Genomic DNA, 24,711 nt, shown 5'->3' with positions numbered 1-24,711 from the left:
TAATAGAATTTTATGACTTTTACCTTTGGCTTCTTTCCAAAGAGCCACAACTTGCCCTTGGCCTTTCCTACTGTAGTTTTGGTATCCACCTTCCCACTTTCTTGTTTGGAAGCGCTGATAGTTCCATCAGAAATGGTTCTATAAATATGCTGACTGTAATCTTCAAATGGAAAGTCTCCTGGAGGTTCAAATCCAGATTTGAAGGAGTCTACTACCATTTGTGAGTCCTGTACATAAGAAACACGTTTTTGAAGTATTTCATTTGCTCTTCATATCACAAGTTTTCAAATGAAATAGTTCTACTATTAAAGGTTTAAAGTAATTTCTTCTCGTGAAACTGTAATAAACCCTAAATATTTTAACCCCAAAAGAGGATAATATCTTAGAAATAAGTTCTTTATTAGCTCCTAATATTTGTGAAAGTTTTCATGTCAGTTGAAAACGTGAAAGTCATTTGAGAACTAATTAGCTGATAAAAAAGAACTAAGGGGTTGGAGCAATAGCACAGCGGGTAGGGTGTTTGCCTTGCATTAGGCCGCCCCAGGTTCAATTTCCAGCATCCCCCGAGCACCGCCAGGAATAATTCCTGAGTGCAGAGCCAGGAGTAACTCCTGTGCATTGCCGGTGTGACCCAAAAAGAAATAAAAAAGAACTAAGTAACAAAAAGAATTTATAGGCTACATTTCCCAAATAAAATATATAACAAAAAGGGTCATTCTGAATTCTGAAGTAGAAATTCTAAGTTTCAAATGGGGGAGAAAAACCTTTTTAATTTACTTTTTAACTTTTAATGTTTACAAAGATGACCTTTATAAGATTTTATTATTATAACGAGACAGGACTAGAAGGGACTTCATTCATACTTAGAAGTTTTGAAGCAAAAGAAAGGATCTCACAGTGAGCACACAACTTTGAAAATAAAGAATTCAGTATCACTTGCCTAAAACTTAAAAATCCACACATTATTTTTGGATATATATATATGTACCTATATTTGAATGTTCTATTAATAGCTTATTTTTTTATTTGTTTATTTGTTATCAATGTTTGAACCTCTCTCAGCTATGCTCTGGGCTTATTCTTGGTGGTGCACTGGGGACCACATGCAATACCAGGCATCTTAAGGAGGTTGGAAACGTGCAAGACTAGCATCTTAAATCCTTTACTATATCTGTATCCCCTCTTTTATCTTATTTTTTTAAGTTCAGATAGTAGGATTATAATCATGTTTAAATTTATAGTACTGATGTACAAAGCTGCTGCACACCACTACCACTGAAGTATCTACTACCAGTGTCCTTCAGCTTCTACTAACATCTTGGACTACTTATTTTGAAAGAAATGGCTTAATCTGTACGTTATGGAAGATAATCTATATTTTCTTTTTACTTATAATCACCTCTCCTCTTTTATTCTCTGTTTTAACAGCTCTTTTTGGTCTGTCATTTAGTTAAAAATCATTCTTAAGGAATATCTTGTGCTACCAATGCTACACCCAAAAATCATTTACTAAAGGGTAAGAACAGGAGAAGAAGAGTGCCTAACTATATTTATAACTTTGGATTGGACTGAGTTATACAGGGATATAAAATTATCTTTGAATTCCTAACTAAAAAAAAAATCTCCAATCCTCTTTCCAGTTAAAATTTAAGTCAGAATTCTACTTGATACAAAAAGGATCCTCTCAGGGCTGGAGTGATAGCACAGCGGATAGGGCATTTGCCTTGCATGCAGCCGACCTGGGTTCAATCCCCGGCATCCCATATGGTCCCCCAAGCACCGCCAGGAGTAATTCCTGAGTGCAAAGCCAGGAGTAACCCCTGAGCATCGCTGGGTGTGACCCAAAAAGAAAAAAAAAAATGATCCTCTCAGCTCTCAGATGTAGTGTCAACTTGCTGTAAAGACAACTATGTGGTATATATTTAGCTCTCCACAAACACTGGTTCTCTTAGTCTTCATTCACCTTGTCAGTTTTTGCCAACCATCCATTTTGGTTATTTTAATCAACATTTACTGACAAATGACTGGGTACAAGATTCTGTCAGACCTTACATGATATAGTGTGATTAGATTCACTTTCTTATGAGAAGGCCTATGCTGTTCTTTCCACTCATAATGCTCTGATTCCTCTTTCTCATGAGTCGTCATTCCATACAATGCTCAAGTTTCAAAACCCAGCTCAAATGTCTTGCATTAAAAGTACCTCTTATAACTCTAGATCTATTTAACCATATCATTTTCTAAGCCTTCATCAAACTAACAGTACGATATAGTTTATAACACACAGTACATGAGTTACACTCTTGGAGTAAAACTGAAAAATCAAGAAAGAAGGAAGGCTTTACATTTTTTCAAATAATTACAAGTTTAGTGCTTTAACAGTCTTTTGAGTCTATAAAGTCCAACGTATTACCAGACTTACTTCTACAGAACATAATTTAAAATTAACTACTCTTCACCCCCTTCCCAATTAATTTCACTTACTTAAAATACAAAACTAAACCAAATTACATTTATTCAAATATAATTATTCACCACTTACCCGTCTTTCATCAACTGATTTTGCTGCAAGAATCATTCCTTCTAAACATTTTGAAATGATAGGAATAACTTTGCGTTCTGAGTCTGCAAATCCTCGGTAACACTCACTGAGCTTAATAGTCCTTCTTTCATCCATTTCTTGTAGTTGCTAATAATTAGAAAGATTTTTTTAAAAAGAAAACTGAATTTCTTTTCATGCTGAGGTAACTCCCCTCAAGGGGCAAGGAGAAATACAGCAGGTCGATTGAGTGCTTGCCTTACATCTGGCGAACCTAGTTTCCATTCCCAGCATTCCATATAATCCCCCTAACAGTTCCTTTATACAAGACTGACAGATTTGTAATCCAAACGTAAACCTGATGGTCTGTTAAAATTTAATGTATCTTACAAAGTGTTTAGTACTTCACAAAACTGAGTGTACAATGGTTTTTCAAGCCTTTTCTTAAGGACCCCCTATAAGTTCAATAGCTCTAAGCTTCACACCTCCTGTACTTTTCATTTTTTAATAAGAGTTATTGTCTATATTTATAGGAAAAGTTTTATATGTCTGTGCTATTTACAACTGGCTTAGGGTCAGAGTGATAGTATAGTGAGTAGGGAGCTTGCTTGCCTTGCACATAGTCAACCCAGATTTGATCCCTAGCATCCCATATAGTCCCTCAAACCTTGCCAAGAGTGATCCCTGAGTACAGTAAGTCCTCAGCACACTGGGTGAGGCCCCTCAAACAAACAAAAATAAAGCAACTGATCTAAAACACATACAAATCTAAGCCTTTTAAGCTGTTAAATTAATTGCACTGCTTTGAAAAGAGCTGATTGGACTGACTTCAAAGTTGATTGTCAGTCTGTCAGGTCAGAGTGACTAACAACGGGTTAAGGACAAAGATGCAAAAATCAGAAAGCTACAAGGTCAAAGTAAAACATGAATGTAATTTCCATAATTCAAAACTTGACTGGCAGATGCTACTAAGAATTACACAGAAACACATGAAGTCAAATAACTTAAAGGAACTTTTATGACATTTCATATTTGCCAACACCAAGCTTTATTTCTCCCAGGGAGTAGCTACATATCAAGCCTCAAACTCTCACAGCCTTCATATCACATTTTCCTCTTTAATTACTTTCCAAGTCTCTAAGTTTATTTTGAAACTTGCATTTTCACAAAAGAACTGCCCCAGAATGAAAAAATGCTAGCTGCTTAAATAGCAAGGTCTAAGCAAAAGGATCAAGCCCTAAAACACACAAGAAATTGTTGACCTCAAAGTTAAGGTCCCCTAGAATATAAAGACTTAACTCATAGCCTAGAAAAAAACACCAGTGAATGAGGATTGGCAAGCCTGATGCTCAGGATTAAATGACCAGAATCTGATACCTACTACAGTCCATCACCTCTTACTGTGCTTCCTTTGTACTTTTAACTTGCCTAACAAAAAATTAAAATTAAAAAATATATATACATATATTTAAACTGGTACCCTTCCCATATAATATCTGCTCTCCAGATAGGAGATTTTCAATACTTTTTTCCTCAAATTTCTCTTCTTTCTAGAATAGGCAGTAACATCACTTAATCCCTATGTCTTTACCTGAGGCTGTTTGGCAACTGTGATGTTGGATGGGACTTAAGTATCCCATAAGTAAGTAGGAAATCTGAATTAAATATTTAAGGTCTGGCAGCTAAATAGACAGGTAAAATTCAAACTCATGGGACTGGAGCAATAGCACAGCAGGTAGGACGTTTGCCTTGCACTCGGCCGACCCAGGTTCAATTCCCAGCATCCCATATGGTCCCCCAAGCACTGCCAAGAGTAATTCCTGAGTCCATGAGCCAGAAGTAACCCTTGTGCATCGCCGGGTCTGACCCAAAAAGCAAAAAAAAAAAAAAATAAATAAAAAAAAATAAACTTGCAAATATATTTTATAAGATTTATTTCTGTCACCTGGACCAATGCTAATGATACTGGTACAGTGTAAAATAACTACATCCTATTTCATAGTGACCACATTATAGTACAAAATTTCAATTAACTCCCTCTATTACAAATTACTTAATAAACATCAAAATATATCCAGAAAATGCTACTGCTTCAGCACAAAACCATACTAAAAATATATCTTTAAAATCTATGATTTCAAAGTTAGAAAATATATACTTTTAAACTATAAAAGTAAAGGAATTTTTTCTTTTTTGCTTTGTTTTTGGGGCTATAATCTGTACTGCTTAAGGTTTACTGTTGGCTCTGTGAGTTTAGGAATCATCCTGGCAGTGCTTGGGGCCCATAAAGAATAACAGGGATCAAACTGTAATACTGCTTGCCGAGCAAGCACCCTGCCCACTGTACTTTACCTCCAGCCCCACTAATGAAATTTCTTCATAATGATCAGATGTTTAAGGAATAGAGACTTAACAGACATTCTGATTGATGCCTGAATTGTATAACTTGTTTTTGTGTCATAACTGGCTGTATGCAGGGATCACTCCTGGCAGGGCTCAGGGGACCCTATAAGGTGTTGGGGATCGAACATGGGTTGGTTTCATGTAAGGCAAGCACCCTACCCACTATACTACTATTCTAGCCCCATGAATTTAAGTTTTTAATACTTGGTCTCCCAACTCTAAAACCATATTGATTTCACAGAAATGTATTTTACCTTATAAATCTGAGGAATCACTACGTAGAAATGTTTGTGTTGTTCTCCATTAAAGTTTTGTAACTGTGCAGCATATTCATTTTTATTTTCGTCAGCCATATGTGTACGCAGATTCAACTGCATTTTAGCCTAGAGACAAATTGGTCAAAATCATTACAAAAATATCAACAATAAAAAGATCGTATCATAGTTATTTGCTTTACCGAAAGGTGAACTAAAACTAGACAAAATAATTAATGCAAAAAATCCAATTAATGCTATTTAAAGTTGGAGGGAAAAAAGAGTGAATAATGAATACTTTATTTCTAATGCCAAAAAGTCACTATTTTTAGAGGTATAGCACTGTTCTCCCATTATTCATGGATTAGCTCGAGTGGGCACCAGTAATGTCTCCATTGTGAGACTTCTTGTTACTGTTTTTGGCATATCAAATACACCACAGGGAGCTTGCCAGGCTCTGCCGTGTGGGCGGGATACTCTCGGTAGCTTGCTGGGCTCTCCGAGAGGGATGGAGGAATCGAACCCACCTTGCTCAAGGCCCTACCCACTGTTCTATCGCTCCAGCCCATTAGAGGTATCAACCACTTAAAAATATCGGGTAAACAAGGTATAGAAGATTGAGGTAACTATTTTTGGCATTTATGTAATTTTAAGGTTTTACTTAGCAAAGAAAATGGAAGGCAGAAAATATATTATTTCTCTCTTCTTTTTCTAATCACGTAGGGAATTCTTAAGGAGAAAATATACTAGTAGTAGACCTTTACTTATAAATATACCAATTAGCAGTGAAGTTAATCTATACAGTAAATCATTTTTAAGCACAATCACTATGTTAAACATTCTAATGTAAAGAGCATACAGTATGGCAAAAGAAGTAGCAGTTACGAGGTGGACTATACCAGATAAACTGGCCCAGAATTGGTGATGAGAGTTCAATTTTTCAAAATGAATGAACAAACAATACCTACTTTTTATTAAGTTCCCCCTTTTAGCAACAACAATTTACATTCCTACCAACATAACTTGTTTTTTTCTGGCTTTTTGGGGTCACACTCTGAAGTTAAGGGGCTACCCCTGTATCTGCACTCAGGATTTACTTCTGTGCTTGGAGGACAATACGGGTTGCCTGGGATCAAACCCAGGTCGGCCGTGTGGAAGGCAAACACCCTATCCACTGAACTACTGGTCCAACCTATACCATCAACATAATTAAGGTTTTCTATCCTAATTTAAAATAGGATAGATTTACATCCCCAATAGCAACTATGCATTCTGAATGCCAGTAAGTTACTATAATTAAAATTAACACCTGACTTAATTTTAATGTAAAGTAACTAAAATTACTTTCTCAGATTAATACATTAATACATATAATTGAAAATAGTCAAACATTTTGTCTATTTTACATTAAGATGTAGTCAAGATCTTGAGAGAAATTCTCATAAGAATACAAATACTATAGCTTATCTCTCCATTAAAAAAAATTGTAACATCAAAGTTGGTTTGGATATTTCTTACCTTTTCAACATCTGCCTTGGTCGCATTCGTATCATTGTCCAATCTTTCATAACTTTGCTGTGCTTTTTCTGCTTCTCTACATTCTCTCTCAAATTTCTTTTTACTCTGTTAAAATATCAGACCAAGAAATGGAATTAGATTTATCTCATTAAAAATAACTAAAATACTGCCATTACACATTAAAATTAATTTTACGAATTAGAAATGCTACTGCTATAATCCAAGTACCTTAAATATTAGACATTATATATTTTGAAGGAAAAACAGTCACAGGAATGATTTTTAAATTTTTTTTTTAATTTTTTGGTTTTTTTAGGGTCGTACCTGGCAATGCTCAGAAGTTACTCCTGGTTCTGCATTCAGGAATTACTCCTGGAATTGCTTGGGGAACCATATGGGACGCCAGGGATCGAATCTAGGTCAGCTACATGCAAGACAAACACCCTCCCTGCTGTGCTATTGCTCCAGCCCCACAGGCATGATTATAATATTACATAGGTCACCCAATAAGGAAAAACAATGTATCATAACTTCAGAACTTGTTGGTGTTTTTATGCTATTTTGACTACACCTGGTTGGTTTTAGTATTTGCTTGCTATCATTTTTCATTTGTTTAGTGAGAAACCAGTATAACTTGGTAGGTACTGTTTCTACTGACTGCCACAAGGATACTATCAGCTCTTCCAAGTAGCTTTCTTTCTTTAGTTTTGGACTCTGATATCCACATTAGATCTTTTCTTTTCTGGGGAGGGCACACCTGATGATGGCTCAGGGACTACTCTGGACTATGTGCTCAGGGGTCGTTCCTGAGCACAAAGTCCAGAGTAGTGCTTGTGAATTCATACAGTGTCAGGAATCAAACTCGGGCCACCCACATGCAAAGCAATTTTCTCTGAATGGCTGTGGATCTTTGCTTTTCTGCTATTATTTGAAAACCTCATTTGAAAACTCTGCAGGTAGGACATGTTGACTATGGTCTCTTCCTCTACAGTTACAAGGTCAGGCAGTTTCCTTGGTTCTCCTAATATCAGTATCTGTAAGTCTTTCCTTTCAAGTTAATTTGCCCCAGAGAAGTCTTCCAATATCTCGACTGGAAAATAAGGACTCAGTAGGCCTTACTATCTGCACTCTTAGTTATTACATCTACCTTTTGGGGAGGTTTATAAAACTAAAGGAAGTGCAAATTCAGATTTTAAAAATCATAACTACAAGATCAAGAAGCCTGCCCAGCATAGATGGCTCTATTATCAATGACATGTTTCACAAGTGTGTGGTCCTAACTTCAATCCCTGGAAGAGCAAAAAAAATTTGAACTTCATTTAGAATATCTCCCCTCCTTGGGGCTGGAGCGATAGCGCAGCGGGTAGGGTGTTTGCCTTACACTCGGCCAACCCAGGTTCGAATCCCAGCATCTCATATGGTCCCCTGAGCACTGCTAGGAGTAATTCCTGAGTGCATGAGCCAGGAGTGATCCCTGTGCATCGCCAGGTGTGACCCAAAAAGCAAAAAAAAAAAAAAAAAAAAAAAGAATATCTCCCCTCCTTTGGCCTACAGGAGAGAAGATTTTCTGAAGCTTACTATTCTATCAGTGGACATAATTCTTTTAGTTCACCTTTCACTAAAGATTGAGTCCTTCAAACTACTTTATACAGAGATTCTCAGTTTCAACTCTATGGAATTCAAAGCTAAAACCAAATCTCTGTTCCTGCGTGAGTACTAAATGTCAATTTTTTTTTTTTTGTGGTGGGGGGGTTGTTGGGTCACACACACCCTGTGGTACTCAGAGCTTACTCCTGGGTTTTACACTTTGGGATCATTCCTGGCAGTGCTAGAAGGACCATATGGGTGGACCTTGTGCAAGGCAAGCACCCTCTCTGGCCCGTTAAAAGCCAATTCTTTAGAGCAGTTTTTACCAAAGTGGGTGATCCCAAGGACAGGGGCACTGGAATGATCCAGGGAGGCAGTAGTATCCTCAAATATGATTGAGGAAGTGCTTTCTGTTTATTCAATTAAAGTAGATTTTACAAAGACATTATGTGATTTTTTTTTTTCCTGAAGAGGGTAAGAGGCCAAATAAGTCTGAGAATCTGTACTATTAACCCAGTGTTTCTTAGTGAAGGGACTTCCCAAGACAGTCAAAGCAACAAGGGGATACAGATAAAAATCATAAATGAGGAGCCATAGCTGGAAAGTAGGAGCTCAATAGAAGAGGAAGAGAATAGAAAACGAGGTAGGAAGGGACAGTTGACAAAAGGTTGACAAACACTGCACTAAACCACCGTAGTCCAAAATGTCTGTCTCTACTTTTCAAACACAAGTTTAGCAGCTCACATACCTATTTCTTTGGCTTTTGGCTTACCCTATGTTCTGAGTAATTAGAGATTTCCCTTTCAAGTATTTGTGATAAAAGCTTAAAATTTAAAAAATTTACTCATATCGGTTTGTAGCACAAAATCCCTAACTTTATCATTTAGCTAGAACCAAACATGTAATTTTCATCAAATGTGCTCTTCAGAAATGCTTTATAAAATTCTTTAAATGTACTAATTTGATGAGACATCAAAGAAGACCCAAAATTTATCCCAAGCACATAAATATACCTGAATAAGGATGTATATATCTCAACATATATCTGCACGAGTAATATGCAAAAAGTCATTTGGGGGGAAAATTAAGATTTAATTTCTACAGAGATGTGTTTAATGAAGAAGATATAATTGTGGTCCAAACTGAGCTTAATTAAGTATAAAGCTATTTTTATTAGATATTTATAAAACCACTAAAAAATCTCCAGAAAAAAATATCTTTTTAACTGAAAAGCAACCTAGAGTAGTACACTACTAAGTATGCCTTTATGTATTACAATGCCTTTATGTAATACACAAATAATATTTTTCTGCTTCTGTCACTGACAGCAGGCTACTCAAAATTTAACAACTGGCACTTTCTTTTTTTTTTTTTTTTTTTTTTTTTGCTTTTTGGGTCACACCTGGCGATGCACAAGGGTCACTCCTGGCTCTGCACTCAGGAATTACCCCTGGCGGTGCTCAGGGGACCATATGGGATGCTGGGAATCGAACTCGGGTCGGCCGCGTGCAAGGCAAACGCCCTACCCGCTGTGCTATCACTCCAGCCCCAACAACAACTGGCACTTTTGTACGTACTAGATATGTACTGTTGATCCAGCAACACATGTCAAGGGTGCTTTCAATAAAACATGAGGTGAACTTAACTCACCTTTATTTCTTGGAATTTCTAATGCTTAAAGAAATCTCTCCTATATTTATTGATGCTTCTTTCTTATGACCCTTATAACTTTTGCTAAATAACTGCCAATTATTTTAAAGTCAAGTCAGCACATAGTAGTAGGAATGATTAATGCCAACACCAATTTGTAAAGGGACCAATGATTCATAAGTGTAGGTAGGAGTCTGTTATTTTCTGCAAATAAAAACATACTCATATATACTCATTAGAAGACAGATACTAAAAATGCTCATAAGGCAATTTAAAATTTAATAAATATAAATACTCCCTAAGTCTCGCCAAAACCAATCAGAAAGAAAATCAAACAAAAAGAGACTACTAATAAACCTAAACTTTCTTTCTTTCTATTTTATGGTTCTGGCCTACACCTGGCTTGCTCAGGGGTTCAGAAGACCACAGGAGGTGCCATGGATCAAACCTGGGTTGGCCATGTGAGAGGCAAGCATTTTATCCACGGTTACTATCACTCTGGCCCCAACCCTAAATTTTTTTTTTCCTTTTTTTTAATTAGTGAATCACCATGAGGGTACAGTTACCGATTTACATATTTTCGTGTTTCAGTCATACAATGCTCAAGAACCCATCCCTCCACCAGTGCCATTCTCCACCACCGATGATCCCAGTATCCCTCCCACCCCCCAATCCCACCCCCCCCAGCCCACCCGACCTCTGTGGCAGGGCATTCCCTTTTGTTCTCTCTCCTTTTGGATGTTGAGGTTTGCAATAGGGGTACTGAGTAGCCATCATGTTCAATCTATAGTCGACCCCTAAAAATTCTTAATCAGCACTGGCCTTTAGAATCTCATTGACAGTTATATAGAAGAAATTTAAATTTTTATGTGATTTTTTTTAAAAAATAGCCAAAAGTAGTGCACATACATGAATCTTTTTAAAATCTCAAATTTAAAGCTTCTTTTACCTTTCCCTGCCATAACCCCAGTATGACTCCACCGTCTCAAAACAGACCTGACCAAGATATAATCTACTGAAAATTTGTGTATTCGAGTTTTGTGACTGATATCTCCAGGCTTTCTCAGGGTTGGGATGGGCCACCTCTCCCCATCTCCCTGTATGTCTGGAAGCCTCGCAGTCACATCCATACCCTAAGTGTCCACCCAATTGAAAAGCTACTCCAGCCTTACTGTCCTGATAAAAATCTAAATGCCCTCAACAAACACCATGACCTCTTAGTACCTGTATTGCAAACCATAATACACAAAAGCAAAAGGAGAGAGAGAGCAAGAAGGAAAGTGCCTCTCATAGAGGGAGGCTGGGGGTGGGGTGTTGGGGGATGGTGACAGGGAAACGGGACATTTATGGTGAGAGATGTGCACTGGTGGAGGGATGATTGCTAGGTCATTTTATGACTGAAATCCAATTATGAACAGCTTTGTAATGGTCTATCTCATGGATATTCAATTAAAATATTTTTTTAAAATTAAAAAAAGCTTCTTTTACCACAATAAAATAACAACATGAAAAACACTTCAGTGTAATTTTCAAGGAATATATGCAAATATATATATTTGCATCATAAAATATGCAAAGGCATTCCACTTAATTTTTTTGTTTTTGGTTTATGGGCCACACCTGGCAATGCTCAGGGATTACTCCTGGCTCTAAACTCAGGAATCACCCTTGGCTGTGCTTGGGGAAGCACATCTGAGATCCTGGGATGAAACCTGGGTCCGCAAAGCAAAGGAAGCTCAGTACTATTGCTCTGACCCCAAGGTACTTCACTTTAGAATCCCCTACATCACAATTTAGCACTGTAGCACTGTTGTCCCGTTATCGATTTGCTCAAGCGGGCACCAGTGACGTCTCCATTGTGAGCCTTGTTGTTACTGTTTTTGGCATATCGAATATGCCACGGGTCGCTTGCCAGGTTCTGCCGTGTGGGCGGGATATTCTCAGTAGCTTGCCGGGCTCTCCAAGAGGGACGGAGGAATTAAACCCGGGTCAGTCGCATACAAAGCAAGTGCCCTACCTGCTCTGCTATCGCTCCAGTCACTTAGGATGTGTTAATTCCCTTCTTTTACTTTATAAAATATGATTAAGTAAAGCATTTTAATTAAAGGAGATAATGTTCCATGTAGACCTTTTCAATTTTTTAACTTCCAGGGTAGGGAATCAAACTCAGGGTGTACATATACAGTGCATGTTCTCTACTGCTGAGCCACATCCCTGGCTCTGTATCTCTTTGTTTTACAAATGACAATATACCACTACATTTAAAGTACACCACCTAAGAAGTACCATGGAAAATATTTTATAATATTATGCCATCATAATTCTTGGGGGGGAGTGGGACTCTACTCCCAATGGTGCTTGGGGTCTCAGGACCATGCACCACAGAACTTGGGCCTGGGAGTGCTAGATTCCAGTATTACGCTTTTATAATTCTGTCCTATAAAATAATCTATTTCCTATAATATGATAGTCTGTGATCAGTAGCACAGAATTAAGAACATTATTATAGTATCAGTGAACATTTTATATTATTAGGACATTTTATATTATTAGGACCACCCACTTTATTTTTCATATGCTAAAAGTGAAATCAAGAGTAACCTGATGTTGGGGCTGGAGTGGTAGAACATCGGGGAGGGCGTTTGTCTTGCACGCGACTGACCCAGGTTTGATTCCCAGCACCGCCAGGAGTAATTCCTAAGTGCAGAGCCAGGAGTAACCCCTGTGCATTGCCAGTGTAACCCAAAAAGCCAAAAAAAAAAAAAAAGAGTAACCTGATGCTGCAAAGGAAGGTGTAAAGGTCCTATCAATCTCAATAAATAGACTTCTAAGACAGATCATTGCTTTCCAAATCCTTTATCAAAATTTTACAGTAACTACTACAAAGTTTTTTTTAAAAAAACTTCCTAAATGTAATCGAATTACAGAGTGGCACAATTATAGTAGCACAAAATGATTTCACATTCTTCATCTATACCAATGTCTAATTATAAATAGTACACTGATAACTATTAATCTCAAACATGAAGCACAATAGAAGAGAAAAACTAGCCCACAGTTTTTTATGTAAAAACAATTAAAATACTCTAACTTACATTATCCATTTGTTTCCAGCACATATCGAGATACTGTTGAGCTTTACGTCCCTCTTGAAGATGCTGAGGATCAAAACAACCAAAAATAAAACAAAAATAGTTTCTTAAATAGTAAATAAAGTATAAAGTCTCCCTAAGACTTTCACTCTTTTGCAAGGTACTAATTATATAATACAAGATTCAGGAAGAGAATGTTAGTGTGAAAATCCAATATGATTTTTATAGATTAAATACCAAATAAAACTTTCAAAAAACAGATATAACATCTAGAATAACATGACAGTCTTACCAAGGGGTTACAAATACTTTCTTTATATAAAAGGTCAGATAAGTATTTTAGACTTTGCAAGTTATTTGGTCTGTTACAAATATTTAATTATTGTGATATAATGCAAAAACAGCCAGCCACATGCAATAGATAAGTGGATGAGAGTGGTTCTAATTCCAATAAAATGTTATAGTAACTAAAATCCGATTTCTTTTTTTTTTTTTCCTTTTTGGGTCACACCCAGAGATGTACAGGAATCACTCAGGAATCACCCCTGGCAGTGCTCAGGGGACCATATGGGATGCTGGGAATCGAACCCGGGTCGGCTGCATGCAAGGCAAACACCCTACCCGCTGTACTATCGCTCAAGCCCCACTAAAATCTGATTTGTATATAATTTTCACTTGTCACAAAATAATATTCTTTTGATTTTCTTTTTAACCATCTAAAAATCACTCTTAAAGGAATTAGGAAACTAAAATAGTGTATTTTGCTCCACAGACTGCATGGCTTGCCAAACCTTAAGTTTATATCCAAAAGGATCATAAATCACCAAGAGTATCTTATGTAATTTTTAGGCAAAAGAAATTTAGAAATACAGAATAAAAAGCATTTACACTGAAAAAGTACTGTTTCACAAAATAAGGCAATTTAATGAAAAGTTTATTAATAAATGAATAAAATTATAAGAATTACCATTTTTCTTTCAGTTTTTAGATCATGAGCATATCTCATTAATTCGCCATAAACTCTGTGCGCCATTTCTTCTGCCACAACTTCTCGCTGTCCTGCATAGTCATTTAACTCATTAAGGATGTTAAAAAAGGCTATACACGAGGTAAACCTGACAAAAACATATTTAAAAATGGTAAAATTTATTATTACAAATGCTTTTTATGGAGGACAGACTGAGTCTGACATGACAAATTTTAATGTTACACGACTTACGTGTTAGCTCTAATTTAACTTTGTATGGAGAGAATCTTACACTAAACTCAAGTGTATGTTTATGTCTTCAAGTACTTAACTACATTTTGTTTTTTGAGTCACATCTGGCAGAACTCAGCAGTCACTCCTAGTTCTGTGCTCAGGTCCAGGGACTGAACAGGAATCAGGCACATGCAAGGCAAGAGCCTTAACAGCTGTACTATTGTCTCTGGTGTTCTTTACTCTTACTTTAAATAAAGGAATAGTTAGGGTCAAAATATAAGAATACTACCTGCCGGCTCTTTGGGCAAATAGGAATTTCTTAAATTACCAAATGACCGGGGCTGGAGCTATAGCACAGTGGGTAGGGCGTTTGCCTTGCACTCAGCCAACCCGGGTTTCATTCCCAGCATCCCATATGGTCCCCTGAGCACCGCCAGGAGTAATTCCTGAGTGCAGAGCCAGAAGTAACCCCTGTGCATCGCCAGGTGTGACCCAAAAAGAAAAAAAAAAAAAATTACCAAATGACTGACCTGACTTTAGGAATGAACTTGGATTCATAGGCTTAGCAGCTGAATCTATTGCAGAAATGATGTATTTGCTCATGATAAAAGAAACTGACAATCATTCCATTCAAATCCATCTTGATGACTGATCTACAGAACAATTTTTGATTTAGCTCTGATATAGCTGCCTGTATACCTGCCTCATTCTGAATAGAAGTGAAGTGTCACTATGGGCACCACTAAAGTGAGGTAAGAAAGAGTAAAAATAAGAGTTTAAAAATGTGTATGGGGGAAGAATAGAAACAAAGAGAACTGCTATATGAAAATGTATAGCTCTGCTTCACATATACTGTTGGAACACTAATAATAGCTGAAGGTAGACTGTTCAATTAAGATTCCATACTAACTTCACTAAGAATTCCATTAACTGACAATTACAGAAAGCTGTTTCAAGTCTAGTCTTTTTGTGTTTCAGCATTTTACTGAACATGCACATGTCCCTGTTCAAACTGCCAGATAGTCTCATGGATTTTTAATCAAGATTGTAAAATAACCCTGAAAACCTTATTCCCTTTTCATTATTCTTCTAGGCAAATTGTTTTAGTACCTGAGAAAGTATAATCAAAAACTTAACAAGGACAACTATCAAATAAGACACAAAAGTTTTTTTTTTCTTTCTTCCTGGAAATCAAATCACTAAACTGGAATCCCAGTCTGTATCTTAAAACCCATTCTTCAGCTTTTCCCGAAAATAACTGATTACTCCCACTAAAGAATTTATCCATTTAAAGATAACCAGTGCCCTCCTTCAAAAATAGGTGTATTTATTAAGAGAAATGTAGTAATGAAAATGAAAACATTCTAAAATACAGCATATATAATTTACCTTGGCTCTTCATCTTTGGAGGAACGTTTGGGACAGTACTTCTTAACCAGATTTCTGCAGGAAGATTTTTAAGCTTTATTAAAAATACTATTATTAAAATAAACAATTTAAAAAGTTTCCAATTTCATTAAATCAAGGACTCAATGACCTAACATAGCTGTGAAAACAGGGTCCAGGGAGATTGTGGAAGAGCACATGTCTAGCAAGTAAGCAGCCCTAAATTCAATTGCTGGGATTGCATGTCCATTCCATAGCACCACTAGGTTTGTTTGGTGCTAAAAGATCCCTGAGTGCTTGCCCCGCATTACCGGGAATGGCCCAGGTACCACCCAAACACCATATTAAAAAAAAAAAGAAAAAGACAATATGATCACCTACTTCCAATTGCTGTTTTCATTGTTTAGGTTTGTTTATTTTGGGGGGGGAGGGAAGGAGAGAGAGAAGGGAAAACACCTGGCAGAATTTAGGTCCACTCCCAGGTTGGTGCTAAAGGAGAGTCATGCAGTGTCAGCAATCAAACTCAGGTCTCCTGCATGCAAAATGCAATGCATGCACTGAGCTATGTCTCTGGTACACACACACACACACACACACACACACACACACACACACGGGATGGGGTTGTTTCTTGGCCATACCCAGTGGTGCTAATGACTTACTCCTGGCTCTGTGCTCAGAGATCACTCCTGGCAGTGCTCAGGGGACATATGGGACCATGTGCTTGGCTGCATGAAAGTTTCCTACCTGTTATACTATTGCTCAGGTCCCAATATATTTTCCTTTAAAATACTGGCTGGAACGATAGTGCAGCGTGTAGGGCATTTGCCTTGCACACAGCCGACCTGGGATCGATTCCCAGCATTCCATATGGTCCCCTGAGCACCCCCAAGAGTAATTCCTGAGTGTAAAGCCAAGAGTAACCCCTGTGCATCACTGGGTGTAACCCAAAAAGCAAAAATAAATAAATACTGGCAACTATATAAAAAAGGTCTTGTCTGTCTGAGTTTTTGAAACAAATAGAAAATGGATTAAAAACTTTTCTAAAAGGCCCATTATTATCACAAATAATGAGATACACTAACAAATAATGAGATACACTACTTTAAACTTTAAATGCCTTAAAAATAATATTCCCAACCAGTGTTGCAAACAAACCCTATATAAAGATCATTATCTTAATTACTCTCATAGTTGAATCAATTAAATATACTTACAAAATTCAGTTCATTCATTCTAAAGGAATTATTATATAGTAGGCACTGTAGGGCTGGAATGGTAGCACAGCGGGTAGGGCCTTGCACGAGGCCGACCCGGGTTTAATTCCTCCGTCCCTCTTGGAGAGCCCAGCATGCTACCGAGATTATCCTGCCTGCATGGCAGAGCCTGGCAAGCTACCCCTGGCGTATTCAATATGCCAAAAACAGTAACAACAAGTCTCACAATGGAGCTGTTACTGGTGCCCACTCAAGCAAATTGATGAGCAACGGGATGACAGTGATACAGTGATATAGGCACTGTGCAAGTTACTGGGAACATTAGTAATGGAAAAGTTCCCATGATCAAGTGACTTACAATCTTAAAAAAAGACAAATTTAAACCAATGATTAAACTATACAGTGTGGTAAGTCTAAGCTAAGGATACTATGATAAAAAAGATGAAAATCCTCAATACTGAAGAGTAAAAAAATGAACAGGTTAGACATTAAGAAGGAAGCTGAAAATATTAAGTAGATATAAAGCCAGGCAGGTATAGAGTGGAAAACTCCAACCTTTTTTTTTTTTTAAGTAAAAAGCAAGTGCTTTTAATATTTAACACAATACTACATTGGTATATGTAGTTTATAAATAACTGTATAAGCCCAGGTTTATTTTTGCCAATGAACAATGAACAGTTCAGAGATCTTTGACCTAAAGAAGTCAAATATATCAAATACTCTTGCATAATATTAATATGTTAATAAAAGAGTATGTTTCTGCCCCTAGTAGTTTGGCTGGATCATAGGCAAATTTTGTCATAGGTATAAACTCTCTGGGATCCCTTATTCTCTGCAGCTGTAGCAGTTTCAGGTTGAGACAAGATGGAATTAGTCTGAATGGTGTTACCTATCATTCAGATACATCTAGAACAGACCAAGAAACAAGCCTGTAGTACATAAATGCCACAGTATTTGGAATTTATTATTGTCTGGGAATATTTATTTGATCCAGGCTATGAAAATTCTAAAACCTCTTCAATTTTTTAAAAGACACATGGTTTTTCTGCTGAAGCTGCTAATATAAGATCCTACCACAGTCACCATATGAAAAGAGCCTATTTGATAAATAAAACAGAAAAAAAATGAGATTTAAAAAATTTTTTCTTAAAGCATGATCTACGAAGTTATTCATAGTTGAGTTTCAGACAAAGAATGTTCTAACACTGATCCCTCCACCAGAGTCAACTTCCCTCCATCAGTGTCACCAGGTTCCCACCCACTCATACCTCTATGTACCCCTTGACAGGCACCTTTTTAAAAAAGTTTAGTTATAAAAGTCTGAATCTCATGATCAAAGTCTGGATCTCATGTTGACTCTGTGGTTTGGATATTTAGCTATACCATCCCTTTGCACCCCTGATGTACCTGAATACCCCTGACCCTGTTGCTTTCCCCTAAATCTCATAGCTTCCCACCTGTCTCTTTATTGGGGGAAAGGCGAGGGGCACACCCAGAAGTGCTCAGGGTTACTCCTGGTTCTGTGCGTAGGGATTACTCCTGGCTGGCATGGGAAACCATATGTGGTGCCAGGAATGGTACAAGAGTTGGCCATGTACAAAGCATGTGTACTATGTGCTCCAGCCTCCTATCTGTCTTTTCTTTCCCTCCCCCACCTCAATTTCTTTTCTTCTCTGTTCTCCTTCTCTGGGACCAAGGATAATCTAGGCATCCTCCCTTTATAACAATGCATCCCCCTGTCCAGTTATTCTAAAAACCACATATAACACAGATCATCCTGTGTTTTTCATTCTCTGGCTTACTTCATTTAACATGGTATCTTCCAGTTCGATCCATGTCACAGCAAATCGCATATTTTCATCATTCCTTACAGCTACAAAGTATTCCATTGTGTATATACATATATACATATATGTGTGTGTATATCACATCTTCAAGATCCACTTATCTACTGTTGGACATCTAGGTTGATTCCTTATCTTAGCTATAATACTATGTGCTGCAATCGATAATAGTGTGCACGTGCTTCTGAATGAGTACTTTTCTCTTCTGGGTGGTAGATAACCAAAGGTGGAATTGTTGGGTCATGTAACAGCTCAATTCTAGTCTACTGAGAACTCTCCATAATGTTTTCCACAGGGGTTGAACCAAAGAACATTCCCATCAGCAGTGGGTAGGAGTTCCTTTTTCACCATATCCCTGCCATAGCAGACTGTTCCCAGTAGTTCTGATATGTGCCATTCTCAGTGGAGTAAGATCTCATTGTTGTCTTGATTTGGATTTCCTTTATAATAAGGAATGATGAACATTTTTCATGTGCCTGCTAGCCATCTTTAGGTTTTCCTTAGAGAAGTCCCTGTTCATTTCTACTCCCCATTTTTTGACAGGGTTTTTGGATTTTTTGTTGCTTTCAATCTTTGATCTTTTTTTTTTTTTCTTTTTTAGGTCACACCCGGCAATGCACAGGGGTTACTCCTGGCTCATGCACTCAGGAATTACAGGAATTACTCCTGGTGGTGTTCAGGGGACCATAAGGGATGCTGGGAATTGAACCCAGGTCAGCTGGGTGCAAGCTACACCCTACTCGCTGTGCTATTGCTCCAGTCCCTTAGCTGTCTCTTCGTTTTAGCCTGTGTTTCTTCTGCCACACAGATACTTTAATCTGAAGTAGTTCTATTTTTTTGTTTGTTTTTTTGCTTTTTGGGTCACACCCAGCGATGCTCAGGGGTTACTCCTGGCTTTGCACTCAGGAATTATTCCTGGCGGTGCTTGGGGGACCATATGGGATGCCGGGGATCGAACCCGGGTCGGCCGCGTGCAAGGCAAACGCCCTACCCGCTGCGCTGTGCTATCACTCTGGCCCCTGAAGTAGTTCTTTTTTTTTTTTTTACTTTTGATTGTGTAGCCTTTGACAATGCATTATATCATTGAAAACACCTTTGAGGTTCAGTTCTTTTTTGCATTCTGTCTACATTTTCCTCAGTGTACTTTATAGATTTGGTCTGATTAAAGTGGTCTTTAATCCACTTTAAACTGATTGTTGTATAAGGTGCGAGATGTGAATTTAGCTTTAATTTTTATTTTACATGTGATTATCCAATTTTCCCAACAACATTTGTTGAAAAGGATGCCTCTATTCCATATCATGCCTTCAGCAATTTTGTCAAAAATTAGCTAATTATATATATGGGAGTTTGTTATTAGATGTGCTATTCTGATCCATGGTTATATTCTTATAAGAGTATGTTCTTATTCCAGTACCACACTCTTTTGATCATTATGGCTTTATAGTTACAGTTTCAAATTAGGTCATGAGATGACTCCGTTTCTTATCATTCAGTATGGTTTTGACTATTTGAGTTCTTCTATGATTCCACACTGTCACTGTCACTGTCATCCCATTGCGCATCGATTTGTTCGAGAGGGGAACAGGTAATGTCTCTCATTGAGAGACTTACTGCTACAGTTTTTGGCATATCCAATACACACGGGTAGCTTGCCAGGCTCTGCCGCACAGGCTCGATACTCTCGGTAGCTTGCCGGGCTCTCCGAGAGGGGCGGAGGAATCAAACACTGATGTCATATATACTGTTAATTGATTTACATATACTGAACCATCCTCACATCCCTGTCACATCCCTGGGATAGATCTCACTTGATCATGAAATATGACTTCTTTTTCTTTCTTTTTTTTTTTTTTTGATATGCTGTTGGATTCAGTTTGCTAAGATTTTTTTTTTCTTTTGCCTTTTGGGTCACACCCAGCGATGCACAGCGGTTTATTCCTGGCTCTGCACTCAGGAATTACTCCTGGCGGTGCTCGGGTGACCATATGGGATGCTAGAATCGAACGTGGGTCAGCTGCATGCAAGGCAAACACCCTACCCCCTGCACTATCGCCCCAGCCCCGACTTTGCTAAGATTTTGTTGAGGATTTTTGCAAAATGGGAAATTCGTAACACTTTCCTGACTACCCAAGCACCTAAATTTTCCAGTTACAAACATCAATAAATTCCTTTTTTTTTTTTTGCTTAAACCAATATGAAACACTGACATTTCAAATAATTTTAAATACCATTGTTTAACCACCACAAAAGCACACATATTTCAAACAATTCTAATTTGAACTCTAGCTTCTGGAAGAAAGAGTGCATGTATATCACAGGCTAGGACAGAACTAATTTTACCTTTCGAACATGCAGGATTAATTCTCAGCACTGGTGTGGGGGAGAGGGTTGCTTAGGCGATATTCCCAGCACTGCTGGGGAATTGCACAACATGTCCTACAGTGCTCAGCCAAACAGGATTAGCCACATGTAGGGCAAGTGCCTTAACCCCTGTACTGCATATTTAAATCTCTTTATGGAAAACTTATCCATCTATATATAGGCAACTCTCCCCAAATCCAAGTATACGGAGTCCTCAGAAACCATACACAATCCTCTAAATGAAAATGTCCTGAAAGGAGTTAAGAACTAAACTTAAACCAGAGTGAAGTACAGTGGGTAGGTGTTTGCCTTGCACACAGCCAACCTAAATTCAATCCCTGCCTCCTCATATGTGCCCCTAAGCCCCGCCAGGGGTGATTCCTAAGCACAGAGCCAGGCCTGAGCACTGACAGATGTGCCCCTACTCCCAGCAGAAAAAACAAACAAACAAACAAACAAAACAAAACAGTACTTAGGTTAAAAAAACAGCACATTCCTTTGGGCCTAGGTTTTTGAACAAGCACAGGCTGACTTGTATAGAATTTGTTTTCCTTCATCTTGTTCTTCCCTGAAAAGCCCATACAAGGGAAATAGCAGGTAAGCAGATCCCTTCAACTAAAAATTTTTTTTCTTTTTTTTTTTTTTGCTTTTTGGGTCATACCCGGCGATGCACAGGGGCCACTCCTGGCTCTGTGAATCACCCCTGGCAGTGCTCAGGGGACCTTATAGGATGCTGGGAATCGAACCTGGGTCAGCCGCGTGCAAGGCAAACGCCCTACCCGCTGTGCTATTGCTCCAGCCCTAAACTAAAAATTTCAGAAGAGAAATATCACTTGTAACTGGTAGTGACCACAAAATAACAAGTGTAGGAATCAAAAGACAAGAACACAATGGAACTTAACAACCCACCTAATGTCTAGTACTGGGCAACATGAACTATCTGAAACACTGTTTTCCTATCCTTTTCCTATATAAGCAGCTTCTTGTGACAGTGCAGTCAATATGGTTCTCTAAGAGCGTCTGCCATGTTCCAACCTGTCAGTTGGTTGCTTAACAAAAGTAGTCTTGTTTCTCAACTAACTGACCCAGTCAGCAGACTAAGACCTTGAAGGTTACATAAAGACCTTATCCAAACCAACCCTACCACTTGAAAAATTATAACATGATCCAAAATGATCTTTTATTCCATAGAATCAAAACCTTAACTCTAGAAAAATACATTCTGGAAGAAAACAAAATATTAATAGTATCTCCAACAGGAAGGGTCTAAATGTACTGATAACAAATATGCTGCATCTGTTTTAAATATTATTTTAAATGCTTTTAATAATAAAACATAAAACATACCAGATTCCATCAACAGAGCCCCCACAGCCACTTGCTTACACAATCCAAAATTGCCGCCATACCTCTGGCTTAACTCCACCATCTCAGGACAGACCTCACCAAGATATGATCGGTAGAAAATTCTGGTATGTGGGTTTTGTGACTGAAATCTCCAGGCTTTCTCAGAGTTGGGATGGGCTACTTCCCCCTACTTCCCAATACACATGGAAGCATTGGCAGTCACCCCCATGAACCAACTCCAGCGCCACCCCATAAGCTCTACTAACAGCCTGCTTTAGAGATCCATAAGTAAATCTCAAAAGAGATCAAAAGCTTGGACCCATGCATGGCTGAACAGACCAGTGTAAATCAGAAGGGGGCGGGTTGGCCTAGGGCCCATTCTGGCAGCCACTTGCTTCCACAATCCAAAATCGCCACCATACCCCTGGCCTAACTCCACCATCTCAGGACAAACCTCACCAAGATACAATCTGCTGAAAATTTTGGTATGCGGGTTTTGTGACTAAAATCTCCAGGTTTTCTCCGGGTCAGGGTAGGCTACCTCCCCCCACCTCCTTGTACTCTGGAAGCCTTAGCAGTCACATCCACACCTCAAAGCTGCCCTTAACTGAAAAACTACTCCAGCCTTACCATCATTGTCACTGTCATCCCATTGTTCATCGATTTGCTCGAGTGGGCACCAGTAACGTCTCCATTGTGAGACTTCTTGTTACTGTTTTTGGCATATCGAATATGCCACAGGTAGCTTGCCAGGTTCTGCCGTGCGGGTAAGATACTCTCAGTAGCTTGCCGGGCTCTCCAAGAGGGGCAGAGGAATCGAACTCTGGTCAGCCACGTGCAAGGCAAATGCCCTACCATACCAAATGTCCTGAACAAACACCATGACCTCTTAGCACCTGTATTGCAAACCATAATGCATAAAAGGAAAAGGAGAGAGAGAGAGAGCAAGAAGGAAAGTGCCTCACATAGAGGGAGACTGGAGTAGGGGGTGAGGGGTTGTGGGATGGTAATGGGGAAATGGGGGAATTTGTGGTGGGAGGTACGCACTGGTGGAGGGATGGGTGCTGTATCATTGTATGATTGAAACCCAATTGTGAATAGTTTTGTAGTGGTCTATTTCATAGCTATCCAACTAAAAAAAAAATTTTTTTAAGTAATGTGGAGTTCACGCCCAGCTCAATCAACTTAATCAATGGCTAAATAAATAGCAGTACTCCTACATCTCCTACATAAAAAAAAAAAAATTACCTTATCAAAACTGGCTCTAATTGAGACCTTCTAAGAAAACAAATGTCAGCAAAGTAAAATCCCACAAATCTTTACTATGCATTTTAAATTATATTTCATTTAAAATAATATGCATGTTATTTACAAATAAATCTGATTGTTTTGTCTTAATTGAATTTGAACTCTGTCACTGAAGGGACCACTAGTCGTCCTGGTGACCCATGGCACTGTAAGTCCACAACAGTACCTCATTGCTGTACCCAAGCACTGAGCTATCTAAGCCTGTCTAACTGTCTAAACACTGACTAAGCATCAGCAGAAGTAACTTCCAAGCTCTCTGAGTATTGCTTGAATACCCTCACATAAAAGAAATGTTATACGCTATAGATAAGTTAGTACTTTGTTTTCTTACAAGAAAGCATTTGTGTGTGCACATGATTCATCCGTATTTCCTAAGAACCATAAGATCATATACTTTTTATACTGAGGGAATAATACTGTTCTTCCAATGGTTTCTGAATTTAATGGTATCCTGCAAATGCTGAAGTATTTTATATGTGTGTCTTATGTATATAAATTCAAATATATTAGTTTCATGCATATTAAGTATATCAGCCTATTTAATATATTTAAGTTATAGATTTTAATCTATACATTCAAGCTTTGTAATGTTTGTATTAATTTTGACTTTAGTGAAAATTATGAAGTCTACCAAATAATTACTCAAAATTTTAATTTATCTGTTTTTGAAGGCCAAGGCTAGTGCTTTAGAAACAGACAAGTGAATCCAGTTGAGCCAAAGCTTCTCTCTAGTACTTTTAAATCTTTGGACCTGATAAACATTTTTTGTTTTGTCTTGGGGTCATACTTGGCAGTGCTCAGGACTTACTCCTGTCTCTATGTTCAGAAATCACTACTGGCAGGGTTTGGGGGAACGATATGTGGTGCCAGGGATCACACCCAGGTTTACAGTTTGTAAGGCAAGTACTTGACCCACTATACTAAGCTCCGGTCCAAAGACCTTATAAAGCTTTGAGGTCAGTACTGAGAACTCAGTTTCTGAGATACTAAAATTAGAACTC

The 24,711-nt window shown here is 38.1% G+C and overlaps 1 protein-coding gene across 4 annotated transcripts in view; it reads right to left on the bottom strand.

Annotated features, from left to right (window-relative positions):
- The window catches only part of FNBP1L (formin binding protein 1 like), a 95,405-nt gene that overhangs the window by 28,401 nt on the left and 42,293 nt on the right, over positions 1-24,711 (bottom strand). For all 4 annotated transcript variants that reach the window (XM_055138413.1, XM_055138414.1, XM_055138415.1 and 1 more), the window contains exons 3-9: positions 15,634-15,687; positions 14,011-14,158; positions 13,047-13,109; positions 6,715-6,819; positions 5,197-5,325; positions 2,543-2,689; positions 24-227 (exon numbers count right to left, since the gene is read on the bottom strand). In XM_055138413.1, coding sequence (XP_054994388.1) covers positions 24-227; positions 2,543-2,689; positions 5,197-5,325; positions 6,715-6,819; positions 13,047-13,109; positions 14,011-14,158; positions 15,634-15,687 — 850 coding nt within the window. The remainder of the gene's footprint in view (positions 1-23; positions 228-2,542; positions 2,690-5,196; positions 5,326-6,714; positions 6,820-13,046; positions 13,110-14,010; positions 14,159-15,633; positions 15,688-24,711) is intronic.

This window comes from Sorex araneus, chromosome 5 (genome assembly GCF_027595985.1).
Source record: "Sorex araneus isolate mSorAra2 chromosome 5, mSorAra2.pri, whole genome shotgun sequence".
NCBI classification, from domain to species: Eukaryota; Metazoa; Chordata; class Mammalia; order Eulipotyphla; family Soricidae; genus Sorex; species Sorex araneus.
This window is presented reverse-complemented; position numbering and strand designations above follow the sequence as displayed.